Source organism: Neopelma chrysocephalum, unplaced genomic scaffold (genome assembly GCF_003984885.1).
Source record: "Neopelma chrysocephalum unplaced genomic scaffold, ASM398488v2 Primary Assembly neopelma1_104, whole genome shotgun sequence".
NCBI lineage: Eukaryota > Metazoa > Chordata > Aves > Passeriformes > Pipridae > Neopelma > Neopelma chrysocephalum.
In genome coordinates, this window is record NW_020897768.1 from 1,808,211 (window position 1) to 1,835,874 (window position 27,664).

Below are 27,664 nucleotides of genomic sequence, written 5' to 3' on the forward strand. Positions count from 1 at the left end.
ACAGGACTTTTCAGTTGTGCTTGATGAAGATGGAGAACATGTTCATGATTTCAGCTCTCTCAGCACCCTCAGGTATATCCCGTCAGATTCTACAGGCTTGCATGAGAGATTTCTTGGTAGATTCCTTATTCAATCCTTTTTGACTACTTGGTAGTTCTTTGCATCCTTGAATAATCTTTATAAGGCATAAATGTCTGAAAATTTGTCAGTAAAGATGATTAGAAAATGTAGAGGTTAGAATCGCTCTCAAACTTGCATTTGTCTTTAATTTGTAGCAGTACTCTTAGAAGCTAGAGTACTTAAGATCTAATTTATTTCTATTTACTTTCTGAAATTTGAAAAGTCAATATGTAACATTCCTTTTTTTTGTTTTTTTTTTTGTTTTTTTTTTACTGTGTCCTGTCACTTGGCTAAACCTAATTAATTATGCACTTTTAGTTTTACTTTGAAGTGGTACAGCAATTATACTTCATTGACTGCATATTGGACTGCATAATTGGACAAAGTTTTCTATATTTGCATGATTAAAAAGGCAAAGTGTGGAAACTTCAAAATAATTTTGGGTAATTCTGTCAATTTTCAAGTTAGACTTTAATTTTTTCCCCCCTCTGAAGTCTTTATTCAGCTCTTTAAAGTGAGGTCTGTGAAAGCATTCTTTTCTGTGTTGGGCTTGAATTCAAGTAAACTTTCACTGTCAGAAAAGCAAACTCAGACAAAATACCAAAAATCAAATGCTATGTAAGAGATTTCTCTCCAGATTGCTGCAGCTCCACATCTTATGTCACGTGGTCCATTTGGACATTTTGCCTCCTGAGTGGATTTCAGAGCAGCTTTATCAGTTCCATGCTTTGTAAGCTGACTCTCTGTAAGTTAGAGAGGCCGTTTTAGTTCTGGTTAGCACACCGGTCATGCGGTGAGGTTTGGGAGAAAATTCTGGCTTGCCGTGGCATCTAGTCTGGTTTATGCTCAAGCTGCATAAACCGCTTTTTCCTTGGAGTTCGAGGTGCGTGCGGGCTGAGTGCGCGTCCGGGCGCTGAATTCCTGGGCCGAGGTTATCGCTGCACCTCCCGGCCGCGGCCAGAGGAGGGCGCCGCAGGAGCGCCGAACGCGGGAGCAGCCCCGGGCTATGGATAGCCCTGGTCGTCTGCGGGAGGAGATGGGACACGGGGTTGAGCTCTTAATTCTAAAAAAACATGTGTTGTGTTTGGACTAATATAGAATGTATGTAAATGATGTTGATTTTATTCCCTTGGTAATGCATCAAAAGCAAATAAGTGTTTCACTAAATGTCAATAATTTTCTCTTTTGTAATTAATGTACCTGCATCTGTCAGTATGAACTAATAAGCAAAAGTTGAGAAATAATCAACATTTAAAAATTTTGATGATGTCTTAACAGTACGGTCATGAATCTGCTTGCATGTCATTCACAGTTAGTAGGCTTCTATGTGTTTGTGATGTGTAGCTCATTCTTATTCTCATCTGGTGCATGGAAAGTTTTCAGTGTTTGAGGTAATATTATGTTTTGTCCGTGATGTTATGACTATTAGGTTAAACTTTCAGTCATTAGACTTCATAAGGTTTAGCATCAACTAGACCAAGTATCTGACCATAAATGAACAATTATGTTTTTCTCATTAATTATTGTTGAGACTGCTTAGCATTGATTTCTATGGTCAATTTTTGTTCTTATTTTCTCTCTTATTTTCTTCCTGATGTCATTGTATTCTTATTAAATGGGCACTTGTTTCTTTTTTTAATAATATATGTTAAAAGCTTTGTATCATCTTTAGAAGATGAGTGATTCTTCTCTCAGAATATTTTTTTACCAACTACTGCTGATCCTGGAAGATAATGTTATTTGGACTTATCCATAAGCCAGAAAACTGTTACTAATTAACTAGCCACTCTTTTGTTTTGAAAACTCTGCTTCTGTTTTCATGTCTTTTCAGCTTTCTAAGACTATTACTTGGGCATTTTCCTTCAGCATCCTTTCAGTTTCACGCAAGTCTTCTGTAGCATGAAATACTGCAGATATATCATCATCAGTGGACAGCTGACTGTACGAGTCATCCTGTGTTTAGAGCTTTGTTCTTGGCCTTGATGTGGTTATATTCATCACATCTAACCTTATTCTGTGTAGTATTCTAGTTTATGATCTCTCCATTGTGTTTGATTTTTTTGCTGAAAACGTTACATACTGGATCTTTGTAGATACATTTGGATATTTAGAGCATTGTCCTGCATTCAATATTGTATGAAGAGCACAGCCTATTCCTGATGCTTTGGAGTCACAGTGGTTGTGTTTCCAGTCCCAGATTTTTGTTCTTGTCAGCACTGCTATAAAATTGCATGCCAGGTTCTTTGTAGGAAAGACGTATTTCAGGTTTTAGCTAATATCACAAGGATATGTCTAAAACTTTTCAAGGATGTGACATCTTACAATCTTATTTCCCCCAGACTTGTGTTTGAATTCTGTTAATTCTGTCATATCTTACGTTGTGTGTTCCCTACCTGGCAACAAATCCAATTCTGCAGCAAGCTTAAAAAAAATGAAAACGTGATTCTATTACAGTCTACAATGAAAGTAAATACATGAATGAACCACGCTGCTTATTTTTGGTAGAGCCACGACCTTAAAAAAAAGTTATGCTTAAGTGGTAATTGTGCAGCTCACTACAGAGATAACAGAATTAGTGATGCGTGGCTCTGTTACCTTCAGCTCCATATCTGTGTTATGCCATGCTGCGACTGCTAACTCTGAAAAGTAGGGGAAAGTAGTAACAAAGGCAGTTCATGCTAACATAGTGATTTTATTCTTAGGATTTGTGGTGGTATCTCTAGTGAAGGCTGTGCGTTTCTAGAATGCATGGAGACAAGTACATTCTGAACATGATTCTACATATTATGGCTTTTCTGCATGTGAACTTGAATATATTCCAAGCATAGTTCAGATTTGCCTCAACTTCAGCTTGAGTCTACCTGATTTAAATGGCAATATAAATTCAGGTTGTCTCACACATCAGGAACAGGCTGAAACCCTGTTACTGCCGATGTTCTAGCTGGTAAACCGATGAAGAAGCAGAGGCTTGAGTAACAAAATAAATCAGTTTGGCATGTGTTTAGCTGCTTCTACAGTTGTCTGCTCTTGTGGCAAGAGAGAAAGCAATAAAATAGCCTTGAAAAATATTTGATACATTTTCTGACATAATTTGTCTGTAAGCAGTGCTCCTATATAGCTCGGTTTTGCTCTTTTCCTCCTGTAACAAAGTTTCCTCCTGCAGTTTGCAACAGTCTTTCTCAAAGTAATAAAAGTAATGAGGTGTAGTAGTTCCTCAGTAGTGGAGAGCCGACCTTATAACTCCTAACCCTGTTAGCGATACCTTTGTGTTAAAAGTTCTTTCCTGTGTTTTCCAGTTAGTACTTGCATTTATAAGCCTTGTTTGTGAAGTTTCAGTCAGAATAGCAGTGTGCTGCATACACTTGTGTACTGCATTGAATTGAAAGCATAGTTTAATCAAGTCTTATGATCCACTTATGCTGCATTAGACTAGAAGGTCTCACAGATGACATCTGCTTAGAAAGAGGCATCTGTTTCAAAAAAACCAGATATGTAAAGGTACTTTGAGCACTTGAAAAGATTTTTTTCATGCCCCTTGCTGATCACAGACCCATGAAACTTTGTCTTTAATGAGGAAGGACAGTGTCATGCATACTTGCGTTAGTATTAGAAAGTTAAATTTTATTTGTCTCTGCAAGATGAAGTGAAAGATCTATGATATACAAAGTTTTTCTAAACCAACCCTAGAACTGCATTTTATGAGTTAAAATGAAGGTATTCTGTTTTGCAAGCTAATCCTAATAAATTACTCTTTTTCTTACAAAATAATCATTACTTGTTGATGTATCAGTGCATTTAAATGCTTGTAATCACTAACTAAAAATTATATGTATTTTAAATTTTAAAGAGTTATGTATATTTTTAATGTGTTCTATATATTTTAATATCTCAGTCTTGAATCAAAAGAATATATAAATTTAGGAAAAAGAAACAGACCTGTCAGTGTGGTCACTGCATTTACTATACTATTAATTAAAGTTGGGGATATGTATCACTGCTGTGGTAGATAGTAATTTTGGAGGAGGCATGTTCGTTTAGTGTTTGAATAGTGAAGTTCTGAATGTCATGCCTAAAAAAAGATTTGCTTCAGTAAGGAACAAGGTGAATGGTAAGACTGGTTTACATTTCTGTTTGCTTATTGTACCTTTTCAAGTTACCTATTGATGCTGAGTGCTTTTCTCAAAAAGGTGAGGATTTGCCCAGTCTTCATTACATCAACTAAGTCATTAAACATTCTCATTAAACTTAAAGTTTATGGGATTTTGACAGAGATTCCTGTTTGTTTTCTGCGTAATAGGCTGTGAAGTAAAGTTCTGCTTTTTGTTTTGAGTGGAGGGTTTTTGTTTGGTTGGTTGGTTGGGTTTGGTGGTGTGTTTCTTAAGTGTACTTGGTTAACCATTAGGAATCTAAAAAAATCATTGCATTTATATTGAAAACAGATGTGGGAATTGGCGGATTCTTGCTTCCGAGTATTTGGTGATATGCGAAAATGAAGCATGCTATTTTAAACGTTTTTGCTGCATTCAAAAAGACCCTGAGATGTTTTACCTGATCACTTACTTGGTTTTGAAATGTAAAAATTGACTTAAACAATGATGTTTTATGAAGAATATTTTGGGTTTTATTTTAAATTTTATTGTCTCTAGACTTTACTGTTTAGCTTGCAAACCTTGTGTTCTATCACCTGTGTGTTTCTACTCAGAAGCCCTGATGGAATTCTGTGACTTTCCTTGCATGTTGCTTTTGACCTCTCTGACCTCTTTGACCCTTGTTTGGTGCAAGCTTGGTATGACATACTATCTAGTTGTATTACTGTAGTGATATTATTCTTGGAAATTCTCGATCTGTCAGATGGTTACTTCACTCTGTTGAAAAGTGCTTTAGCAATTGCCAGCTCAAGAGCAAGGCAAATGCTCCTACAGTATCACTTTGTGCTATAAGTAAAGGGGGACTGGTTTGATGAAGGTTGTTATCCTTATCTTTATCTAAGTTTCAAACGGTCTCAGGCAAACTAAATTACTAATAGCCTGTGTTCAGTCAGGTATACAGTCCATGTACACATTGCTTTCTTCATTCTTTACAGATATGACACTCAGTGAAGAACAACTTAAGTGGCAGTGGAGGTCAGAGACAGAGCTGAAGTGCCTCTTTGTAAAAATGAAAGGTATTGGGTCTTACATGGCAGAAAACTGCCTCTTACTAGATGGTACAAGAGAGCTGTCCATCTTTAATACTACTTCACTGGTAGTAAGGTTTTTGTACTTTGTGTTTATATATAGATTATTTCATCAAAGAGTGTAGTAAAAGATAAATTAATTGGTAAAATAATAACAGAAGTACAATAAAGAAATCTGCATGACAGCTTACCATTAGTACTGTCTTTTTGAGCACATAGTTAAAAGCATTGCAGTCTCTTAAATAAAACACCGCACACTGGTTTTGACTAACTCTCTTCATTTTCTACCCACCCTGCACCACTTAGTAGGGCTGGGTAAAGAAATTGGTAATACAGGAGTGAAGTTGAGCCTGGGAAGAAAAGGAGGGTCACGGCACAGTGGTGTTTTGATTTTTATCTGTTTCTCACCATCCAGCTCTATTTAAATTCTCAATGCATTAACTTACTTTTCCCCAGGTTGTCTCTTTTGCCCATAATGGTAATTCATAAGTGACTCATGAGCTTTTTGATCTATTTTCTCCCACCTTCCTGTTGAGGAGGGGGGAGTATGTGAATGGTTGGGTGGGAGTTTGGCCTTTAGCCAAGGTCCACCCACCAAATGGTTCTGTGACCAACTCACACATACTGTGAACAAAAGAAGGTCACATCAAACAAGTCATCTTCTCTTGTCAAGCTGTGACTGGTACCATGGACTCTGAACAGGGTTCGGGGCTTCCTGGTGGCATGGCTTCCATGCATAGTGATTCCCTCTTGGGCTCAGCCTTTTGCAGTGTTGAATGTTCATGGATGTGTCACCTGCTCCTATTTAGGGCTATTATGTTTTACTTATTTATTGCTTTCTAATTTAGACACGTTATGGTTTAACCCCAGCCAGCAACCAAGCCCCACGCAGCTGCTCTTTACTCAACCACTGGGATCAGGAGGGGAATTGGAAGTGTAAAAGTTAGAAAACTTGTGGGTTGAGGTACAGACAGCTTAAAAGGTAAAGCAGAAGCCATAAGCAAAGCAAAACAAGGACTTAATTTACCGCTTCCCATGTCCAGGCAGGTGTTCAGCCATCTCCAAGAGAGCAGGGCCCTATCACGTGTAGCAGTTACTTGGGAAGACAAACGTCATCACTCCAAACATTATCCCTTTCCTCTTTCTTACCCCCCGCTTTATATACAGAGCACAATGTCATATGATATGGAATATTCCTTTGGTCAGTTTGGGTCAGCATGCACACGTGTCTTCCTTGCCAGCTTGGCAGTATGGAAAGCAGAAGAGGCCTTGGCTCTGTGTCAGCCCTGCTCAGCAGTACCAGAAACATCTCTAGATTATCAACCGTCTGTTCCACAGAAATGCAAAACTTAGCCCAGATACTAGCCATTGTGAAGAAAATTAACCCAGCCAAAACCAGCACACACTGGGTATAATCATTGATGATTTGACTTTCTCCGTCTTTTTGACCTTCTCCATATCCAAAGCCCACTTGCTGTTGGTACCTGAGGTGCTCTCATTGGCTTTCTGGCTCAAATGTGTTGTAAGAATGTAAAGCTGTTACAAGTTTGTCCATGCTTCTTGTTTTTGTCCTGTGTGTACCTAAGCAATTAGAGCAAGGCAGATACAGTCTTTGGGGCAAGCTTACCTCTGTAACAATTATCTGTGCTTTCCTTGTTTTACCAGTGTATACTGGAATCATATAAAAAGTTAGAGCTGGGCAAATGTAATCAAAGGCTTATTTTCTGAGTGATACTTCTGAGCGATACTTCTGAGCAGGCTTGGACAATATAAGTGTTTCTCTCATTTATTAAAGGCATTAGGAGCAGAAAGTTTGAAGTAAAGAAAAATAAAGATGCTGTATTGCTTTTTTGGCTTAGTGAGTTGACCTTAAAGAGCAGAGATAATATTTTAGACAAATAGTTTCTCATATAACTTTGCTTTGTAAAACAATGTTGTATATGGACTGTGGGGTGACTGTGATTGCTCTGGCATTTTGTGAGAGCTGTTTTCTGCTTTTTTCCTAATCTCTTCCTTTATCTCTTGTACATATATGAAAACAATTTGATTTTCCCAACCTCAGTAACCTTATTGTTCTTGTCCCAGATTATTTTACTCCTGCTTGAGTATTCTGTACAGGCTTAGTCTTGGTAAGGTGACAAGTTGGTATGGAAAGAAACTAGTTTTCTTATGCAAAATGGATAGTGGTGTTTCACATGATTTTTGGTGACCATTAGAGAAAATGTTGTAAAAGGCGAAATTAAAGAACTATGTTTTTATGGTCATAGGGATGATGGGATATGTTGAATGTAGGAGGTGTGCTTTGTAGAACTTGTCAATACTGTGTTTCAGGAAATAAGAAAGTGTTTAATGGATATATAAAAAAATGTAATTCAGTTCATCTGGTCACAGTTTCGTCAGGTCACTGGAACCATTTTGTGTCCAAGTGTTATGCCAAACCAATCTGCAAAAGAATTAGTAAGTTGACTCTCACTGACATGTGATTTTTTATTATTATTTGCTGTTTCTGTGTTGATAAACTACCCAGAACAGAACTAACACATATTTAGATCTAGTCACTTCTAACTTTTAATTCTATATAGACTTTATTTTTTGTACTATATTGAATATACTATATTTAACAATGGCTTTGCTGAACTATGTAGAAAGTAGCCTTTTCATGTACTTTATGCACTCTTCTTCTACACAGGTTATTTTCTGTCATGACAGCATGCTGCAAGTAGTTGTGAGCAACTTAGATCCTTTAGGGCTTTATAATTACTCAGCAGCCATGGTGAAACAGATTTGATGCTAGCAGCAAGAGTTCCTTGGCTAATATAAATACCTGAACTAGTGATTACAGCCTCTGATCCTCTGCCAGTAGTAATTACATCCTCTATTCCTCTGCCCCAAGGGTACTGAACTGCTGTAACTCAGGAGGAACCAAACTTCTGCTGTCCGTTACCGTCAAACACTTGGCCAATACCATCATATATTATCATGGCTCCCAAAGGATCGTGGGCTTGAAGAATGTTAGAAAAATACAAGAATACACTCTTTTTTAGTGCCTCCTTTATTTGAGGACATTACTGTAAAGTAGCTTATCTTCTGAAATGGCAGTGGTAATACCTGATTTAGCATTTATTTCGGTTGCTTATTCTTCTACATGTTCATCTGGCTTCAAACAACTTACATCTTTCAGTCCTGTACGCCTTTGTTTGCTGGACTCTCTAGTCTTTTTCAACCCTTGTGCTGCAGTCGTGCATGTTCAGGGTCTAATTATTTCATTAGTCATCTCACAGTAAAGTCAGATATGTTACCTAATAGGAGCAGCTTTCAGACTTTCCTCCAGATGACCAGTAGTTGGAAAAAAATACAGGCTTATGAGAGACGTGGTTCTAATACTGCTCTCTGATATTGTGCTAGTGTCCTGTTTTTTAAATCTGTCCTTGAAAAGTAGTAGATGAACCTAAGTTACTAGTTAATAGTTCTTTATTTGTCTGCTAATCTTTTCAGTTACATAGTTAGCTGAGCAGGGGGCTTGTCTCCTGTGATTATGTTGGTATAACAAACTGAAAACTTTGAAAATACTCTTGTAATTGACAGATAAGGCATTTTCCTCGTAAAGTCTCTGCTGTTCTATACAATTTGTTGTTTTCCTTGTAGTGTTTTGTTTTCTGAGAGATAATAGTGTCTCTTATCTAATATTTTCCTGTGAAACTTGTCAGTACTTACTGTCTTGCAAATTCTCTGTCAAATGTGGTGAGTTTGCCTAAGATGGGCAGAAGTTAATAATTCCAACACTTCAAGATGAGGGTAGGTAGCAGGATCACTCTAACCTCAGACTATTGGTAGATGGACCAGTGAGAGAGCAGCTTAAAGCCTTGACGGAAACAAGATGATCATGTGTCATGGAAAAGAGCAGACTTATTATGGGATATTTGAGGGTACTTGTGGGATTGTGTATAAGTGGATCATGTAGCAGAAGAGCCAAAGCAGGAAAAGGGAACAAAAGAAATCTACTGATAATTATTAGGTTTGTGTCCAGTGCCTTATCACTGCAGTAATGGCTTGATAAGCAAATCTGTCTTATTAAACACTATTCCGAATTATTCTCCTGCTTTGAGGCATTTTTTTCTGTTCTCTGTGTGTGTGGTGCTAGTGAACTTCAATTCAGAGTAGCTGGTGAGTAGTTTCAGAAGTCTGAGAGCCAGAGCTCATAAGTGTGGGGGCAAGATATTGGAGAGAGCAGAAGGTTTGGGAGTCGGTGGCTGACGGGGCTGACATCCAAGCTGGTTTCCAGAGGGAAAGTCAGGGTTTTGAAAGGCAGCCAGCTGGTTACGAGAAGCTTATGGGGATGATATTAGCCAACACACGTGAACAGAGCAGACCATCTGTATAGTTTGTGTGGGCATGTGCTGTTTGTGTGTGTGTGGTGTCTGTTTTCTGTGTTTATGGAGCTCTTGAGGTGGCCAGCAGTGTCTGCACAGTGTTTGATGAGGGGTTCATGGTCAGCCTTGCTGTTGCTAAGGTTGGGGTCAGGGGTAGCAGCAGCCTGACTGGTGGGCTGGGAAGGAGAACATCCCTGCACCTTGAGCCACCAACTTTGGCTTCAATTTAGCAGCTTGCTGTGTGCACTTCTGCTCTTACTTAAGGGTGCTGAACCACAGGCCTCAATAGGGGTCAAATGGAGATCCTGCTGCCATAGTTAAGTTCTAAAGCAGCAGTATTATGTTTTATAAATAAGTAGCCTTTTTGAAGGCTTGGTTTTCTGCTTTATGAAATTGAGTCCTGGGGGAAGTGTTCTTACGTCTGAGTGTATTTATTCAGAAGTAAAATACTTGTAATACTTGTAAATGTAAATAATCAACATTAAAAAAAAGGGAATTAAACATTGGAGTTGCTACTAGTTTTCCTTAATGCAAATGTCCTTTTCTGTTTTGGACAGAAAATATTTAAACTTAAACTCTTACTCATGTTTGAGAAATGTCATTGATGTTGCTGGCAATTGAGAGTTGAGATTAAGTAAAGTATTTGAAAATGATGATAAGTAGGCTCAGATTAATGCTGGGTTTTAGCGGTATGAAATTTGAGTGCCTGTCATGTTTTTAGCCCTACTCACTAAAGATAAGAGTGTAATCACTGGTACTTGAACATATGGGAAACTAGGGCCTAAAATTCTTTCAAAGGCTGGCAAGATTTGTTTTTACTTCTTAAAAAAACCTTAATGAATATTGTACAATGTGCACGACTGAGCAAAAGTATTCCAAATACCTTTTTACATTTAAAAGATGGATATTTTCTAAGTTTTAGCAACAAAACAATTATTTTTAAGCAGTACCACATGTTGAGAGAATAAAACACTTGAAGTTCAAATGCTGTCTTCTGAGTTTTGAAAGTAAGAGATTGGCATAATGCAGGCTGTTATAATAAAATCTTTTCTATGTAGTTTGGTATGAAATTCATGAAGATTACTTACATTTATTTGAAATTGTATAGTAAATTTTTCAAGGGGGAAAAAGTAAATATATGAAGATTTGAGAAGCTCATTAAACAAAGAAAATGCTTTGCAATAGTATCCTTTTTCCTTAGACATTAACATCTTTACCTTAGTGTTTAAGGACTCAGTAGGAACACAGCCTCAATTAGTGTCTACTTTGGTAAATAATTCTGGTTCCTAACAACAAATATTTTTAAGATTTTGGTTAATTTTTCTCTGAAAGCAATCTGAGAGTAAAATGATCTTGTTTCCTAAATATCCCTTCATTTCATCCTCCTGAAAAAGGATTTAAGAATCTTGTTAGAATTCATGTGTAATTGCTAATCACTAGTAATTTTGAAAATTCCCCACATTGCAGATGACAATGTGGACCTTTGAGGCTGCTTAGAGAATGGAAGCTTTTTATGGAAAACAGGAAGGCTAGTATTTCAGAAATATTTGGTGCTGGAGGTCTGTATGATATACTGTGTAATTGGTTTTAAACAACTGTGATTCACAATATACCTGAGGTTTGAATGCACTTGTGAAGATCGTCTGGTCTAACTCCTCAGATCATCTAGAGCTGTTTGACCAGGACTGTCCAGGCAGGTTTTGAATATTTCCAGGGATGGAGACTCTACAACCTCCCTGGGCAACTGGTGCCAGTGCTCCAGCACCCTTACAGGGAAAAAGTGTTTCTTTTCAGATGGGACCTCCTGTGTTTCACTTTGTTGCCCACATTTCCTCTCATCCTGTCACTGGTCACCCGTAGAAAGAGCTAGGCTCTGTCCTCTTTGCACCCTCCCTTCAGGTATTTATATGCATTAATAGACTCCTCCAGAGCCTTTTCTTTTCCAGGCTGAACAGTCCCAACTCTCCCAGTCTTTCCTCATATGAGAGATGCTCCAGTCCCTTCATCATTTTTGTGGCCCTATGCTGATCTCTGGTATGTCCACCTGTCTTGTACTGGGTAACCCAGAATTGGATGGATTAATTGATTCTCAGTAGCAAAATCCTGTTAAGAAATCTAAATATCTCTTCTGAAGTTCTATAATAAAACTGATTTATAGTAACTGATTTTTATACAGTAGCAGATATATTTATTATTGTAGTGTATAGGGCTTTTGAAGTAAGGTTTATAAAGATAAAATACATAACAGCTTTTTAACCAAAGGTTTTTAGAGTGGTCTACATTGATGAAGCCTTGTAGTAGTAATGATGACTATGGAAAATGAGATTTTATCCAAGTGGATTGGATGAGTATATAGAGGGTTGCTTCTTCTGGTTTTGACTATATTGTCTTCAGCATAGGAGAAGTTGTGCTAGTGTGGTTGTTCTTAAAGCAGTTTTGGAACACAATATTAGTGCTAGACTGATGAAGTTTGTGATGAGAAACACTTACCATGGTTTCTGACAGTGACTTTGAGGATGCATAATGAAGCAATAAGAATCCTTCATGCTTTCTAGACAATTGCTTCTTGTGTGGTGTTGGCCACTAACTTCTACCAAATTATGCAGAGATGTTAGCTTTCTTATTTTCCTTGTCACAAATGAATGGAAAGGGGCAGGTGTGTGTGTGTAACTTCAAAATTATAACATTAAAACGTTGGGGAAATCACTGCTGACTGAGTGACCTCCTCCCGCTCCAATAACACTGTGTGGAAGCAAGTTAATTAATGCATCAATGTGAAGCTGAACTGAGGAACATATTCCAGGCTACCATGGAGTACTGGAATCACTATTTAGTCTGTCAACCTGGGAAAAGGGAGAAGCTTCTGTTCATAAATAACGCCAGAAAAAAAAGCAAAAGATTTGCATGCAGCCAAAGAACAGTAAGCAATATTGAAGTGATGAAGAACTATTTGCATGTATCAGAAGTTGGTAGTGAAATAAAGTGAAATAAAGTAAATTATTTTCCAGGCTCACTGTGAAGGCAAGTGTTCCTGCACACTATTTACTTAATTTGAAAATTACTAGGTGTCTGGAAATAGATACAAAAAAGACCGAGGACTAAATTAAAAGTCGAGAAAGCTATCTGTAAAGGCTGAGTCAGTGGTGAAACAGTTGATAATATCACTGAAGAACCTTCACAATTATGGGAAGCAGTATTATCTAACAAAAGATTTGGATTTTGCTGACAAGGTTGCTTCCTAAGTGTCTACTTCAATTTACATATAATTAAGGCCTGAAACACACTGTACACTATTGTAAGAAAGATGGAATTAATAACCTATTTTGAGGGGAAGAATATCTAATGAGCATCTTACTAACTGTCAACTTTAGCTTTATGTCAGAATGCAAAATGTACAAAAGATGAGTTCATTTACATACTTTCACCCTAATACACAAGTGAAATGATTATATCCGCAAGTAATAATGATGCAAAAATCAGGAACAGTTTGCTTACCAATTAAACAAGGTTTAATTACTGAAAAATTTTGCTTTAAAGACTAAATATTACTCTTCAACCCAGATGTTATTTATACCTCAATGTGAATATGAAAGCTAGACATTTCCAAATGGAAAAAAAAGAAATAAATTACTGTCAGAGGAAAATGCCTCAGGAAAACATTAATTATTATTCTGCATGCATTTAACAAATGCTGAGCTGAAATTAGTGGAGTTGGGTTTCTTCAAAATTCTTTAAAGTATTAGGTAAATATCTAGGACATGCTAGCAAGGACATTTTTCACAACTATTAATTTGTTTCTTCTACCATGGAAGATTTGTCCTTGGGCAGCTTGAATTAACTGACAAAATGAAAAAAGACATTATATATACAATATTTATAATTTAAAATATATATTTTACAATATAATTTATATTTATTTATACTTGTTTATAGCTTTTAAATTGTTAGATATAGCATTTAAACAACATTGATAATAAGTATTATGTCCTCCCATTTAGAGTCCAAAAAGAAAATGACAGTGCTAACAATAGAACTTAAATTCCTATTTTTTTTTAAATTTAAAGTGTGTTAGTTGTTGACTGTGACTTGCTTTCCTCAAACATAAAAGGCCACTTTGCATTCTGTGTGATTTTCTTTTGGCTGGTTTGTGTTACTGGGAAGGGGGGTGGGGGTCACGTGTGAAAGAAAAGTGGTGGGGAGTTGTGTTTAGTTAACAAAACAAGCAAACCCACAAAAACAAATTCAGCCTTATATTGACACATCAACCACTAGAGATTCATGAGGAAAACGTTTTACTGTCCTTTAAAAATGTCAGAGTTGTTCCGTTTTTACTAGGAGCCCAGTAATGCCCATCTATCTTATTTCCTTTCTTCCATGCATTTGGTGGTGCTAGATGGGAATAATCTAAATGCTTTACGTATTAAATCATATTGACCCATTGCAAAGAAAAGTTTGATAATGTCAAAAACATTTTTTGCATAGTTTGGTTAGGTTTGAAAAATGTTATCTGCTCTTACATAGTTCGTGTGTTAAAAATTGACATGGAATAGATGTAATATTAATTATTTGGTGTAGTTTTTATTGACCATATTTCAGTGTAAGTGCTGCTGAAATAACTTTTAATAGCTGAAAAAGCCTTGGCAAAAATTATTTATTAATTTTGTACAATGCTTGAGATTTGGAAGATGCTGTGAAAGGTTAAACCCCAACTTTTTTTCAAAGGAAAATTGATCAGTGCTAAAATGTCAACTGTCTAGGTACAGCAGCATACTGGCATGCAAACACTGCTCTCTTATTTTAGGTTCCCCAGCTGCATAGCATTTGCATTGTGACATTTTGTTACAACATTAGCAGGGCAGCTGATGTTTCAAAATCAATCAGTTTGTGTTGGTGTGAGACAGCCTGCAACTTAGTTGGATGTTAAAGGTGTTTCTCTGAAATGTAATTAACTTGAATTCTTAGGTTATGGTGTTATCTGCATCTCACTACTTCTTAGTGGTGGCTGCAAAATTGTGTGACTATGTAACATTATCATTCTGAAATATCCTAAAAAAAAAGGTAAACCAAAGTAATATTAAGGCTTTCTCAGAAGTATAAAACCTTTCTAGACATTATATCTGAAATTTAATTTAAGGCAAGTATTTTGGTGCCTGGTGCACTAAATTGCTTAACTGGAGAATTCATATCCTTTAAAACTGCTTTTAAGAGAATAACAAGCTAAAATTCAGGTTTGGTTGAAAATTAAGTTGTTTTAAAGTTTTGGAGTTTCTATTCATCAACAATGCTTCTAATCGGAGAGAAATGCACTATATCCTCCATTTAGGCTGTATTCTGGAATGAAATGTACATCAAAACTAGTTTTTGTCACTAAAGGCAGTCAGATTGCAGTGGAAAAGAGATTTTACCTGAGCGATTTGTTTGAAACAAGATGTCAGTGTGTAGTAGAGTTTCCCTTTTTATATAAAAGCATGGCCTTGCCTATGTGTATTGAGAAGCACTTGTAGTTGGACTTGGTATAAGTGGAACTGAGACCTAAAGGCCTGTTATTTTCTGTAATCATGTATATGCACGGTTCATGTTCAAGGCCAGGTTGGATGGGGCTCTGAGCAACCTGGTCTAGTAGAAGGTGTCTCTGCCCATGACAGGGGGGCTGGAACTAGATGATCTTTAAGATCCCTGCCAATCCAGGCCATTCTATGATTCTGTGTTGATCCTAAATATTATAAATATGTAAAGAGTACTCTGATGTGTAGTGTGTCTATAATAATATAGTGAATATTATGGCATAGTCCTTAAGTGAGTAGAACTAAGATGTTTCTACAGCATTATTTTTAACCTATTCTCTATCTTAAAATGAGGATGAGAGGAGGAAAGCTTCCTGAAGGCTTTTGTAGCATCTCCTGGAGATTGTTTTCCTTTTGATCAGACAGAGACTCCAGAAGGATAGATAAACTGGGGATAAGGAGAAAAATCCTGAATTAAAGTAAAAACTTTAACAGAAAACATCTTACTGTCTTCTCTTGTTTTTCATCTATTCCTGGTGAAGGGGAAAAGCTGGGATCTGTAATTCTGACTCTCAGATATGCCATGGCTATGGTGCTGTCAATAAAAAAGGTGTACGTCAGGCTCAGGTTACATGAAAGCTGATGCTCTGCTAGATTGGTTACATCTGGAAAACATCTTCAAATGCTTGCCAAGCAGATCTTTGAATAAAGTTTGTTTAGTATTAGTGAGTTAGTTGGAACAAATGTACTGCCTAGTAGTGTTAAATAGCTATCTCTAAATGGAGTCTCTTCTTAAAAAAAATCGGTAGAAAGATGTGAATAGGTATAGTACTGTTGGATTAGCAGAGTAAAACCTGATTTTATTTCACTCCACAAAAGATAATTTCTAATTGTATGCAGTTCCTTTGGACGCACTACTATCATGTTATATTTTACTCATATATTTGTTTTCATTTATCTTTTACCTTATTTCCCTCTTGCACTTCACTGCTGTGCAGGCTCATACTCATCTGGGTGATGCACTTAATGAAATCAAATAACTGTAGTCAGAGGTGTGAGAAGGAAGACTCCATTTCTAACAGATGGACAGCATAATGATTTTTAATCATTATCTAAGAATTGAATGTTTTGAGGAGCAATGCAGTTAATAGCACCTCTGTTTTCTGCCAGAGTTTGTTTGTTAGATAAATAGACTTTAAATTCCTGAAAATAGGCTTATTATTTAGTTTTTAATGGAGATGAATAGTTCATATCAGAACCTTTAGCAGTAGGTTTGAAGAAGGGAAAGTTTTCCCTTCCTCTGTCTTTACTGGTCACCATGTCAGATCCTGCTTTAACTCAGCTCTAAGCTAAGCTAAGTTTGTTTCTGACTTTTTTTTTTTCTCAAATGTTACCATTGTATCAGAAATTTCAGCAAGATATGGTGTTAGCATCTTGTTAAATCCTGTTAGCATCTAGTTAAAATTAGGCTAATTTTAGTGTGACCTTACAGAAATGCAGTGGCCTAATGTCACATTGAGAAGGCTTCTGTGAAGTCTACATCCTTAAAACCATGTCTTTGTTTATTTAATTTATTCATTTTCTGCACACTTATTAACATTGATTAAGATATTGTCTACAGAAACAAAATTGTCAAGTCTATGTTAGCATCAAGGTTTCCACTTTATTTATTTTGTTTCACAGATTTCTCAGGGAAAATCCAGTAGAGATGTGAGTTATTGGTACATTTAAGCCTGCTGTATAATTGTGGGGATTTGAGTTTTGGTGTGTGTTTGTTTGATGGGGTTTTTTGTTGTTGTTTTGGGGTTTTTGGTGATATTTTTGTTGGTTTTGTGTTTTGTTGTTTTTGAAGGTTTTTATATATCCTTTTTGCACAAACAATAGCAGTTTTTTGACTCCTCTAAGATAGACAACAAAGCTTTCAAAATATTGTGAAATCTGTACTTAAACTGAAATTTATCAGCCTCTTATTGGTGTAAAATGAGTATATATATGTAAGTGGTGGATTGACCCTGACTGGCAGGAAATCCTCTCTCGACCCTTCCAACCTTTCCTGAGGGATGGAGAAGTAGTTCAGGAAGGGCAAAAATAAGAAAATTCACGGACTGAGGTAAAAACAGTTTATTAAGTGATAAAAGAAAGAAGAAAAAAACCACAAGTGATGCTCACCACCAGCAGACTGATGCCCAGCCAGACCTTGAGCAATGGCTACTTTGGAAAAACTGTCCCTTGGTCTTATTGCTGAACATGATGTTCTAAGGTCACAGGTGATGGTAAACTTCTGAAATTTAGACTTAAGATACTTCTTTTTTCTTATGTTGTTAAGTATTCTTTCTCCTTTCTTAATTTTAAATGCTGTGTGATATTGTACTAAACTTACCTTGGTCTGCATCACTCATCCCAGCTTTCACCATCTCAGCTGAGCTCTGAGGTGTCCACACGTTCTTGTCTGAGAGTCACTCTGCTTCCCCCTCTGATGAGCCAGGCCCTGGGACTGGAAATATCTGAAGTTGGCAGTGTTTTATGTTCTCTCTAAATTAAACTGCTTCAACATGATTAGAATTTGGAGCTATGCTTTTTACCTGACAACATTTTGATGTCTTTCGGGTCTCTAAAATATCAAATGTCGTGTTTTTCCATTTTTTTTTCTGATAAAATGATCTTTATGTTGAGTACCATATAGAGATGAAAGCAAGGCTGTGCTTGCAGGAATTTATCTGAATTTCATTTCAGAGTTGTTGGAAAAAATCTTCAGAATCTTCGTTTGAATTCTGTAATAGGGATCATTTTTTAGAGGAATGCTGTTGAAAACATAAAATTCTTAGCTGCTTGAAAACATGAGCAATAATCTAACATCACTTTTGTTAAAGCTGATTTTCTTTACACTGTGGGTCGGTTAGAAAAAATATGATTGTGAGGAATGACTTTATGTTATGAAAATGTTAGGTTTTATTTTTATAATCCAAGTGAGTTAAAGCAAAATGTACTCTTTCAGTTAAAATTGTTCAAATATTTTGATGAGATTTCCTCAACTGTGTTTAAAGAAAGCTATCCTTAGTTTTAGCATAACTTTATCTTAGTTTAGAACAGTATCATGAGGATCCCATATCTTAATGAAAATAAACATTTGATCTAACCTTACAAAGCGTTTGTTTTAAGATTTGAAAGGTGTTAGATCTTTTTGCACATCAAAAAACTCCAGGATCAGTTCTTGGTTCTGCCTCAATTCCTACAAGACTCCAAAATTAGTTTTAAACCAGTGTTTTTGTTAATTGATGGTATTTATGTAGCAAATTTATGTAGCAAATATATACTGTATATATAACTTTAATGTTGATGTCTTTTCAGGTTTTGAATGTTACTTTTCTTTGTTACTTCCATCATTGTCCAGTTGGACTTCCATAAACATCTTGTCATAAATGTATTGTTCATAGCAAGGAAGTTTTTTTTCTGATTAAATGTGATATTTCAAGTACTTTGTAGAGAAAAATAGTGTATGCTTTTCTCAGGTAAAAGGATACATATGTATGTGAGTGTGCACACAAATATTGTTTTTGTATGGTTTAAGTTATTAATGGAAAAGAAGCAGATGGTATTTCCTGTAATTCAGTCTTTGTTCTGATTTTAGCCAAGTGGAATAACTTGAATGGTGTTTGGAAGGCTTCCAAGTTCTTTTCAAACATAATTTCTGTTTTTCTGATGGTGTTTAAAGCAAAATTAGAGGTTTGCTTTACCGGGGACATGAATATAGAACAATAAGTATATTGGCCTTTAAAATTCAGTGGCAAAAAGACAAGTTTTTTATCAAAAGAAACTTCTGAATAAATACGGAGCTTACTGAATTTTTAGTATACCATATGCCTCTCAATCTAGTTCCATAAAGTAAGGGAATGTGGATCATGCTTTAATTGCCAAGATAGCTGCCTTTTAAAAAAGGAAGATGAATGGATTGCTGAGACTGCCTGGTTACCTTTTCTGCAGGGGCCAAATTGGATGAGTACACTTGGGTTACCTGGGACTGAGAAGAGCTGTGTTGTGAGGCAGTGATTGCTGCTGTCCAGGGCTACCTGAACAGCTGGAATGGCCCCTTCCCCACTGTCCCTGTGTTCAGAACTTTCAGCTTTCGCTTGACAGCTCTTTGAACCTCCTCTCATTTATCTGGTGGATGGTATTGCAAGCTTGAGGCACCAGTTTAAGATTTGATCCCAGTCTGACTTCTGTGTGGCAGCAAAGGCTATGAAATGGATGTGATGAATGGGTGGGTGGTCTCTCAGAAAAATATTGAACTCCATCTTCACATAGTGTAGCTATGAGACAATGGAGCTTGGCATGGAGTTTCTTAGAGTTACAACTAAACCTCTATACCCAGACACTGTGTGGCTTATTCTGGGGCATATTTATTTGTGGGTTATAAATATAAGTTGCAACCGACTAGGTAGTCCTACTTCAATGCTTGCCTTATTTGTGTGTTGGAGGAAGCACGGTGAAGCTAAACTGTTCGTGCTAAAAATGGTGACTTTTTTTAATGGTGGGTTTTGGTTTTTTGTTTTACAATAATATTTTTAATTAGTGTATATAACAGTGCATGCTATTTTTGAGTTACCTGTAAGATACTCGAGAACTTGATGGTGATTTATACAATGTGAAATATGTTGAAATTTTTAATTTGTACAGAGGTAGTTTTCAAAATACAGCCTAACTTGTTAGCCATTAAAAGCATGTTGTATTAAATATTTCATATTAGGTGTAAGTCAGAATTATCAGAAGTGCTGATGTTTGTAGCTTTTATAGGTTAAGGTAGCCACCTATATACAGATACTAAGCAAATTTAATACATATATTTTTCCAATTATTTTAGTTAATACATCAACTAACTGATATTCTACAATAATGTGACATGTATTTTTTGATCTACAGATTATTAGGTTTGTTTTTGCAGAGAAAGCTGAATGCTTTAACTAGTCATGTAAATAAGTTATAAGAAATAAAGTATGTATTTATTTTAAAACAGTCGAATTACAAAATAGAAGTTATGCCCATTTAAAAAAAACAGTGTATGCAGAGGCATGTCTATATAACAATCAGACAGTGGTAAATAGTATGTAAATTGCTTTCATACAAATATAAATTGTATATAATATGGCTTCATGGAATATATTTACATTATGTGACTCATTGAAGGCTATCTAGGCAGAATATGACTTCTAGTTCAAATATGTTTGGAAAAAAGTATACCACTTTCGATTATGTCTTCCTATTTAATTCAAATAGCATTGTAATTTTAGAAAAATGTTTTTTCACTGTTTGTTAACTTGTAAATATTTCTGCTAACTTCTGACTCTGGAAGGCTGTGCTTAGTTATTTTTAATAGGAGAAATTGTTTACCCAGTGTTGTGTAAAGTTGTAACAACGCAGAGTGACTTCTTACATAATTCCTGGTTTTTGCTATCAGTTTTTTTAAGGTAATATTTTATTAATTGAACTTCTGTTTTCTTCCAGCTGACGGCACGATCGCTACCTTCCATACAGTCTGATGAGAGGCTACAACCTCTGCTTAATCATCTCAGGTAGCATAAACTGAAAGCATGAGTATATTCCTTCATACAGATTAAAATAATTGTATTAGTAGAATGCTTTAGGTACAGGGATTTTTTCAGACACCTCATCTGTGTGATTGACTTTGACTGGAAAAAACCCAAAGGTAACCCTTCAACTTAAGAAAAGCTTTATAAATCACAGGATCACAGATCACAGAACATTCTGAATTGGAAGGGACCCACAAGGATCATTGAGTCCAACGCTTATGTGACTGACATGAAATATAATTTATAGAACTGATGTTGCTTCTAAGTAACAAAAAATTATTTGTAGCTTTTATAGCATTTTTTATAGTATGTGCAAAGTTGTTAAGGTTCTTTATTAACAAAACAGATTCCAAGTTACACTGCTTAGAGCATGGGCCTTCCTTGTTGCAAGTATTCTGTGCTGGTTTTGGAAGATTTCACTGTAATTGATGAATGGAGTCCTAATTTGTTCTTTCAATGGACCTAAGGAGATTGCTGAAAGTGAACCATTAGAGTACTCTCCAACAAAACTAAATAGTCTGCCTCACTCTTAGTGGTATGTATATATAGATATATATACTTCCTACTTTATTTGTATGAAAGAGAAGAAGACTAAGAAAAAACACTTTCCTAATGTTCTTCAGGTTAAGCATCTGGTCTCTCTCTTATATATGTGGTTGCTTTTTACCGCTATATATGGGAGAGTTTTCTTACTATGGTAGTATGCAGAAGGACAAGGTCTATATAATTAGAGGAAGATGGCTTAGAATCATAGAATAATTTAACTTGGAGTGAACCTCTGGAGCTGATTTAATGGTTAGATCAGGTTGCTCAGGTATTTATTTTTGTTGAATTTTTAATATCTCTAAGGATAGAAATTTACTTAGATATTGGATGTCAGTAATGAAATCTCTGTTTTTGAACACGTACAGCTTTGCATTAAGATCACTGAAATTATGTTGGATGAATTAGAAATGGAATTGTTGAAGCTCCATCATGGCAGCGCTGCACAGGAATTAGGATGCAGATCTAGTTAGCATGCTTCTTATTTTCTGTGGTGCTCTACTGCTTGAGGTATCTGTACCCAAAACCCAACATTTTATTTTGATTTAAAAAAAAGTTTTATAATTTTTAATTTATAGGAACAGGTTTATGTTTTGTTGTTTCTAGTGGAAATCAGAATAGGAAAAATAGCTTTTTTTGTATCTCTGCTTATTTACATATGATTGAACTATGTTCAAGAGCAATGAATGAAAACAAGTATTGCAGAGTAACTGTTACATAGCTGGTTAGGGATACTTCTAAATGCCAATAACCTTCAGTGTTATTATTACCATACATCTCACTGGGATTTTAAAAAATACGCCTCAATGGCATACCTGTCTCCATTTGAAAGTGAAGGGTAATTCAGTTAGCTTTTTATAAACTGTGCTCTCTAGGAGTAATTACTGAGAAATTGGAAATTTCTTTTGATATATGCTATGCGTCTTTGTAAGTGGAACCAGCTTTCAGTATCACAGCATCAGTCCTGTCTATGCTTTTTTTTTTTAAATATGGGAAAAGGTTGCCAAAAAAAAGTTACTTTAACAGAGACACTGTATCCCACATTTATGCTACTTTTTGTGCATTCTTACCTTGGTACCTGTGTTACATAACTGGTAAGTTACTTTGATTTTGATTTTGTGAAAATGGAGGGACTGATTCCAGTATTTTTTGTCACCAACTGAAAAAATTATACAAATGCTTCCAAGTTGCCTTTTTGCAAGTTCCTTTAAAATGGAGAAAATACATCAAACCTTACAACTTGAAAAGCAGGCTCTGGCAGTAAACACAGGTGACCAAATAGGTCATCTTTGTTATTTGTTTCTGTGAATCTGTGATTCATTGTGCTTCATCTTACTCATAAGAAAAGAGAATATTAGTTAGTTGTAGACTTTTCTCTGCCTTCATTGTTTGAATTCTTACAGGAGTATTTTATTTTTGGCATATGTCAATAGAACTCTATCAGGGGAGCAAAAGCTTAGATAGAAATGTATGAAAAGAGCATACAATTGAAGTTTATTGTTTAGTTGTTAAAACTCAACACTTTTTTTGGCACCTATTCATATCTGCTTGTGATTTACGAATTAACTAGTCCTCAGAAAAGGTGATCTTCCTGTGGATTATGTCCTCATAGATATTGTAAACCATTCCCCCTTTTTTTTTTAATGGGCATAACATATGTTTTGTAATTGGATAGTTCTAGGCTAAATATGTATTTTGTCTGTGATTAGATACTCTTTTTGTCCAATTCTGTTTCAGTGGTGCTTTCTAATGCTACTTGTACTAGATCAAAAAAAAAAAAAAAGAGAACATTTTTAGTTAAAATGTTAAAACATTTGCTGCAAGGTTGTGTTTAGGGATTTCCCATGCTCACAATAGGCTACAAAGAGATTTAAATTGCTAAAACTTTAGCAATTTAATAGAGGTGGAAACTTTGTCTAAATGCATGAGAAGAAAGTTCTGCAACTCCTGCTTTATATGGGGTGTGTGATGACATTATAGGAGTGTAACATTCTACTGTTTAAAATTTTCAGCAGGAATAATTTTGAATAGACAAAAACTGTTGTTTGTAATCCCATCAAACTACTATAGGACTGGGCCTATTTATGGATTACAAGAAGAAGCTGAGTTGACTTTATTTAGTCTGGTTAAAGAGGGGCTTAGGGATGATCAAATAGCAGCTTACAACTGCTTGAAGGACAAACATCATGGTGTTGGAATTCTCGATGGTCAGAGGATATAAGAAATGACAGTGGTCACATACAGCAGCTTGGGAGGTTTAGATCAAACGGTCAGAAAAATGTCTATATTAGAATGATCGTGCAGCAGATTATACAGTGATGTGGAATCTTGGTTTATGGAGATTTTTAGGATTCAGCTGGAAAAAGCCACGGCTCACCTGACTAGTGTTGGCAGTAATCCTATTTAAAGCGGGGTATGGGACTAAATGGTCTTCTAAAGTCCTGTACAACCACCACTTATATGATTCTATTAATTCTGTCTTCAAGTGATAGTTCATAAGGTGGATACAGAAACCAAGTGTTTTGCAAGACTGGATTTTTTTAATGGATAATGCAATACTCATGCAGGCATATTCACCCTTCCTTCTCACCTATGCTCATCTCACAAGCAAGTAAAGAAAAATGAACACCTTGATGGACTGTTGTTATTTATTATCCTCAACATCTACAAAGTACCCTTCATACCCTCACTAAATCTTGTAATACACTAACACATCTGTGAATAATACAATATTTATCAAAACTGTCCTGCAGCTGTTTATTTGAAAGACATAGATCCCATTCTTGGAAGCATTGATGTAGTGGAAGTTTCTTCTTGGTCAACAGCTGTGCAAATGTATGTATTGATCTTTAGTTGCTAGGTGTTTTAGAAAACTTCTGGTAACTAAGATATTGGATTTTAGAAAAACAGATTTTGAGTGATTGAGTCAGGCTGAATGGAGGGACTGGAATTTATATATGGAGATAAACCAAAACTTTTTGAAGTGAAAAGTGAGGACATTGCTGCTTGCATTCCAGTAAACCATGAAAATAAATATTTCTAGGTGAGTAAGAAGGTCAGGAAGTAAGCTCAAGAGCTATGTCAAAGAAAGAATGAGTCCAAAATAAGAGCTAAAACTGAAAGCAAAAAATATAAGAAAGTGAGAATGATCACAAACCTGGTTAGTTTGTGTTGTAATGTGTTTTCAGACCAGCAGTAGGAAGCTGTTTGCCTGCATTTAATGACGTGAAAAAAATGAGGACCATTGTTCATAGAACAAAGAATAGTCTTAGATTTTTATTTTTATTTTTGCAAGATTCTTGAGATTTTTCTACTAGAAATGTAGAGAAAATAATGACAATCTGTGGAGAAAGCAGTGTGATTTTTTTTATGATGAAACCAAGGGTCTTGGAGAATCTCTACTGTAGCAAATCAGAAGACCTGGCACCTGAAACTGCAAACCTGAAAGCTTTAGTCCCTTCAACTCCTTGGGACAGGAATCCAAGAGCTTAGCTGCCAAAGGCCATATGGCTAATGCTGGCCTTTGTGCCTAACCCTAGTCTATCACATATTTTGGATAGATAAAGCTCATACTCGTTTTCAGAGCACCACCTTTGAAGGCAATTTGTAGGTGAGTAGCTCTTTGGTGAGTAGTGTCAAGTATCAAGAAAATTTGACCTTGCAAAGGTCATATGCTACTTTTTAATGTAAAAAATTAATAACTTTTCCTGTTTGTGTACCATGATGAAAATATTTGACCTTTTCAGAGTCTGAAAAGTAGAATTTCTTTTTCTCCCCCTCTGCCCCTCTTAGCGCTGAGTTTTCTCTCCTTGCAATAGAGTTTTCTACCAAGTCCAGATATAAAGGTCAGTAAGATTCAGAGAGCGCGTCCTCTTTTAACAGTAACTTCTGAAGTCTTACTTTGTTCACTTGCAGGAAAACTTGTGTCTTCTCTTTGGGCTTTCTCTTCCCAGGCCAACTCTTTCTATGGAAGCTAGGAAAAAGTATAATTTTCTTTAGCTTAGCAATTTTTTTCAGTATTAATATGATTCTAATAAATACTTTAGGATATAAGCAGGTGATCTAAAATGATTATGGTGGAGCAGCTTAAGAAGTTACCAGCCCTCATCCTGGGATGTGATCATTTACTGGTTTTCCTAATTGGTTGTTTATTAAAAAAAAAAAAGTTGCCTAAGAAACAACTGTTACCTGTTGTTCTGTGATTCGATTGTAATATCTTTGGCACTGTGATTTCTGTTTTGTTTATAGTTTGCCTAAGTAAATTGATGCAGATCTGTTTCCACAAGGGAATTTAGATAATTCTATAGTAAAATTCGTAGTCATAGACGTACAAAGTTCAAATACTTTACATTATTTATCTTATTGTGTATTATCTTGTTGTGTAATGAAAAAATCTATTAAGTACAGCTGGCTTTCCTAGTGCTCCAGTGTGTGCGAGAAGTAAGGCTAAAGAATAAATGAATGCACTATAATTAAACAAACTATTTTTACTCTAGTAAAATCAACTGTTTGATATATGCTTTTCATACTTTATGGTATTGAAATGCCACAAAATAATTTGCAGCACCTAGTATTGTCATTTAACAAAATGTCTTTTTTTCTGGAGTTAAACTCTGCACGCTGTCGAAAGATTTAAGAAAGATTTAAGAAGTTAGGTAAAAAATCCCTCTTGCACAAAGATATTTGTTCTTATCCAGGTTCTGCAACCTGCTTTTTGGAGGAGTATGCTGTATCCAAAGCCCCTGTTTGCTTTATTACCTGCTATGCTGTCAGCTCTTGACTTTGGTTGGGTTCTGCTGTAAGCATTTCTCTGGTTCTGTTCTGCAGCCCTGCATATATCCTCATTCAAGAAGTCTATATATTTAAAAGTAAAAGCTGGGCATTAGATGTTGAATTTGATTTGAGGTTACTTTGGTGACAGTGTCTGATGTGTGACTGTCTCTGCTGTAGTGTATGGTTACAGCTGGTTACAGCTGTTAGGAAGAGCACTCCCAGCAGCTTGAGGGAGGTGATCCTTCCCCTCTGCTCAGTGCTGGTGAGACTGTAGGTGCAGGGCTGTGTTCAGTCCTGGTCTCCCCAGTACATATGAGAAGAGGCTGAGAGAGCTGAGACTGTTCAGCCTGGACGAGATATGTTTTGGGACAGTGTGGGTGTGAATCTTAGCAATGCATGTAAATAGGTGTCTGTATCAGAGGAGGAATAAAGAATACAGAGTGAGTCTCTTCTCAGTTGTATCCGGTGATAGGCCAGGAGGCAACGGGTGCAAACCATAGGAAATTCCTCTTGAAACATAAGAAAATGATTTTTTTTTACTGCCAGGGTGGTCAAACATTGGAACAGGTTGCTCAGAAGTTTGAGTCACCCAGCTTGATGAGGTGCTAAGCAACCTGCAAGGACATGATTTGAGCAGGGCGTTGGACTAGATCATCTTCAGTGGCCTCTCTCAACCTCAACAGTAGCATGATACTGTGATCTAAATTCTGTATGACCCCTCCCCCCTCTTTCCAGACAAAGGGGGTAGGGAGGGTTTCTTTACTATATTGGCTCTAAAGTTTGTTTTATAAGTGTCAATTACTTGGTTTCTGGATTTGCTGATATAAAATAATTGCAGCCTATAATTGATAAAATAATTTCTTTCTACATTTATAAACTTTAAAAAATATTTTTCTGAGCAGCTTTAAATGGTGCTCTACTGTTTGCTTTGTTTTTCAGCCATTCTTATGTTGGCCCAGATTACAGCGTCCAAAAGAACACTGGAAAGATTTCTCTAGACCAGATTGATTCTGTAAGTCCTCTGTGTTTCTGGAGTTACATAGTATGTTGAAACATAACTTTTTAAATTCAAATACTCTATGTACATACAACATAAAAAATGTTTCTCTTTTTTTTATTCATATTTTATTTTTAACTGTTGAATGAAATTGTGATAAAGTTCAAAATGAAGCAGAATTAACTAAAAATGCCTCTAATCAGGGCTATAATGAATTGTCTAATTTTCTGCTTAATTTTGTGTACTTTCACAAATACCTAACATAGTTATAAGGAGAGTTTAACAAAATTTTCTTATTGAATAATCTTGCAACCCATGATGTTTAGTTTATGTTTATTCCATTCCAGTACTAGTATTTTCACTGCTCTTTTTTTTGACTTACAGAAGGGGTTTTGAAAACAAGGAAGTAAATAAAATGGATTGTAAAACACACATGAATGTTATAGAGTCAATTAAAAACACATTGTAACTATTTTATCTGAATTTTAAGAAATGTGTTTGTTTTCAGTGTCCATCTTAACCATTATAGAGTTCCTCTGGAAGCGAATTCGATGGCATGACTCAAACGTTAAAGAAATAAAAATGCAAAGCCTAAG

General features: G+C 35.9%; 1 protein-coding gene across 2 annotated transcripts in view; it reads left to right on the forward strand.

Moving 5' to 3' along the window:
- The window catches only part of PRIM2 (DNA primase subunit 2), a 101,111-nt gene that overhangs the window by 33,548 nt on the left and 39,899 nt on the right, over nucleotides 1–27,664 (forward strand). For both annotated transcript variants that reach the window (XM_027696036.1, XM_027696034.1), the window contains exons 7-8: nucleotides 20,670–20,737; nucleotides 27,011–27,083. In XM_027696036.1, the coding sequence (XP_027551837.1) occupies nucleotides 20,670–20,737; nucleotides 27,011–27,083 (141 nt within the window). The remainder of the gene's footprint in view (nucleotides 1–20,669; nucleotides 20,738–27,010; nucleotides 27,084–27,664) is intronic.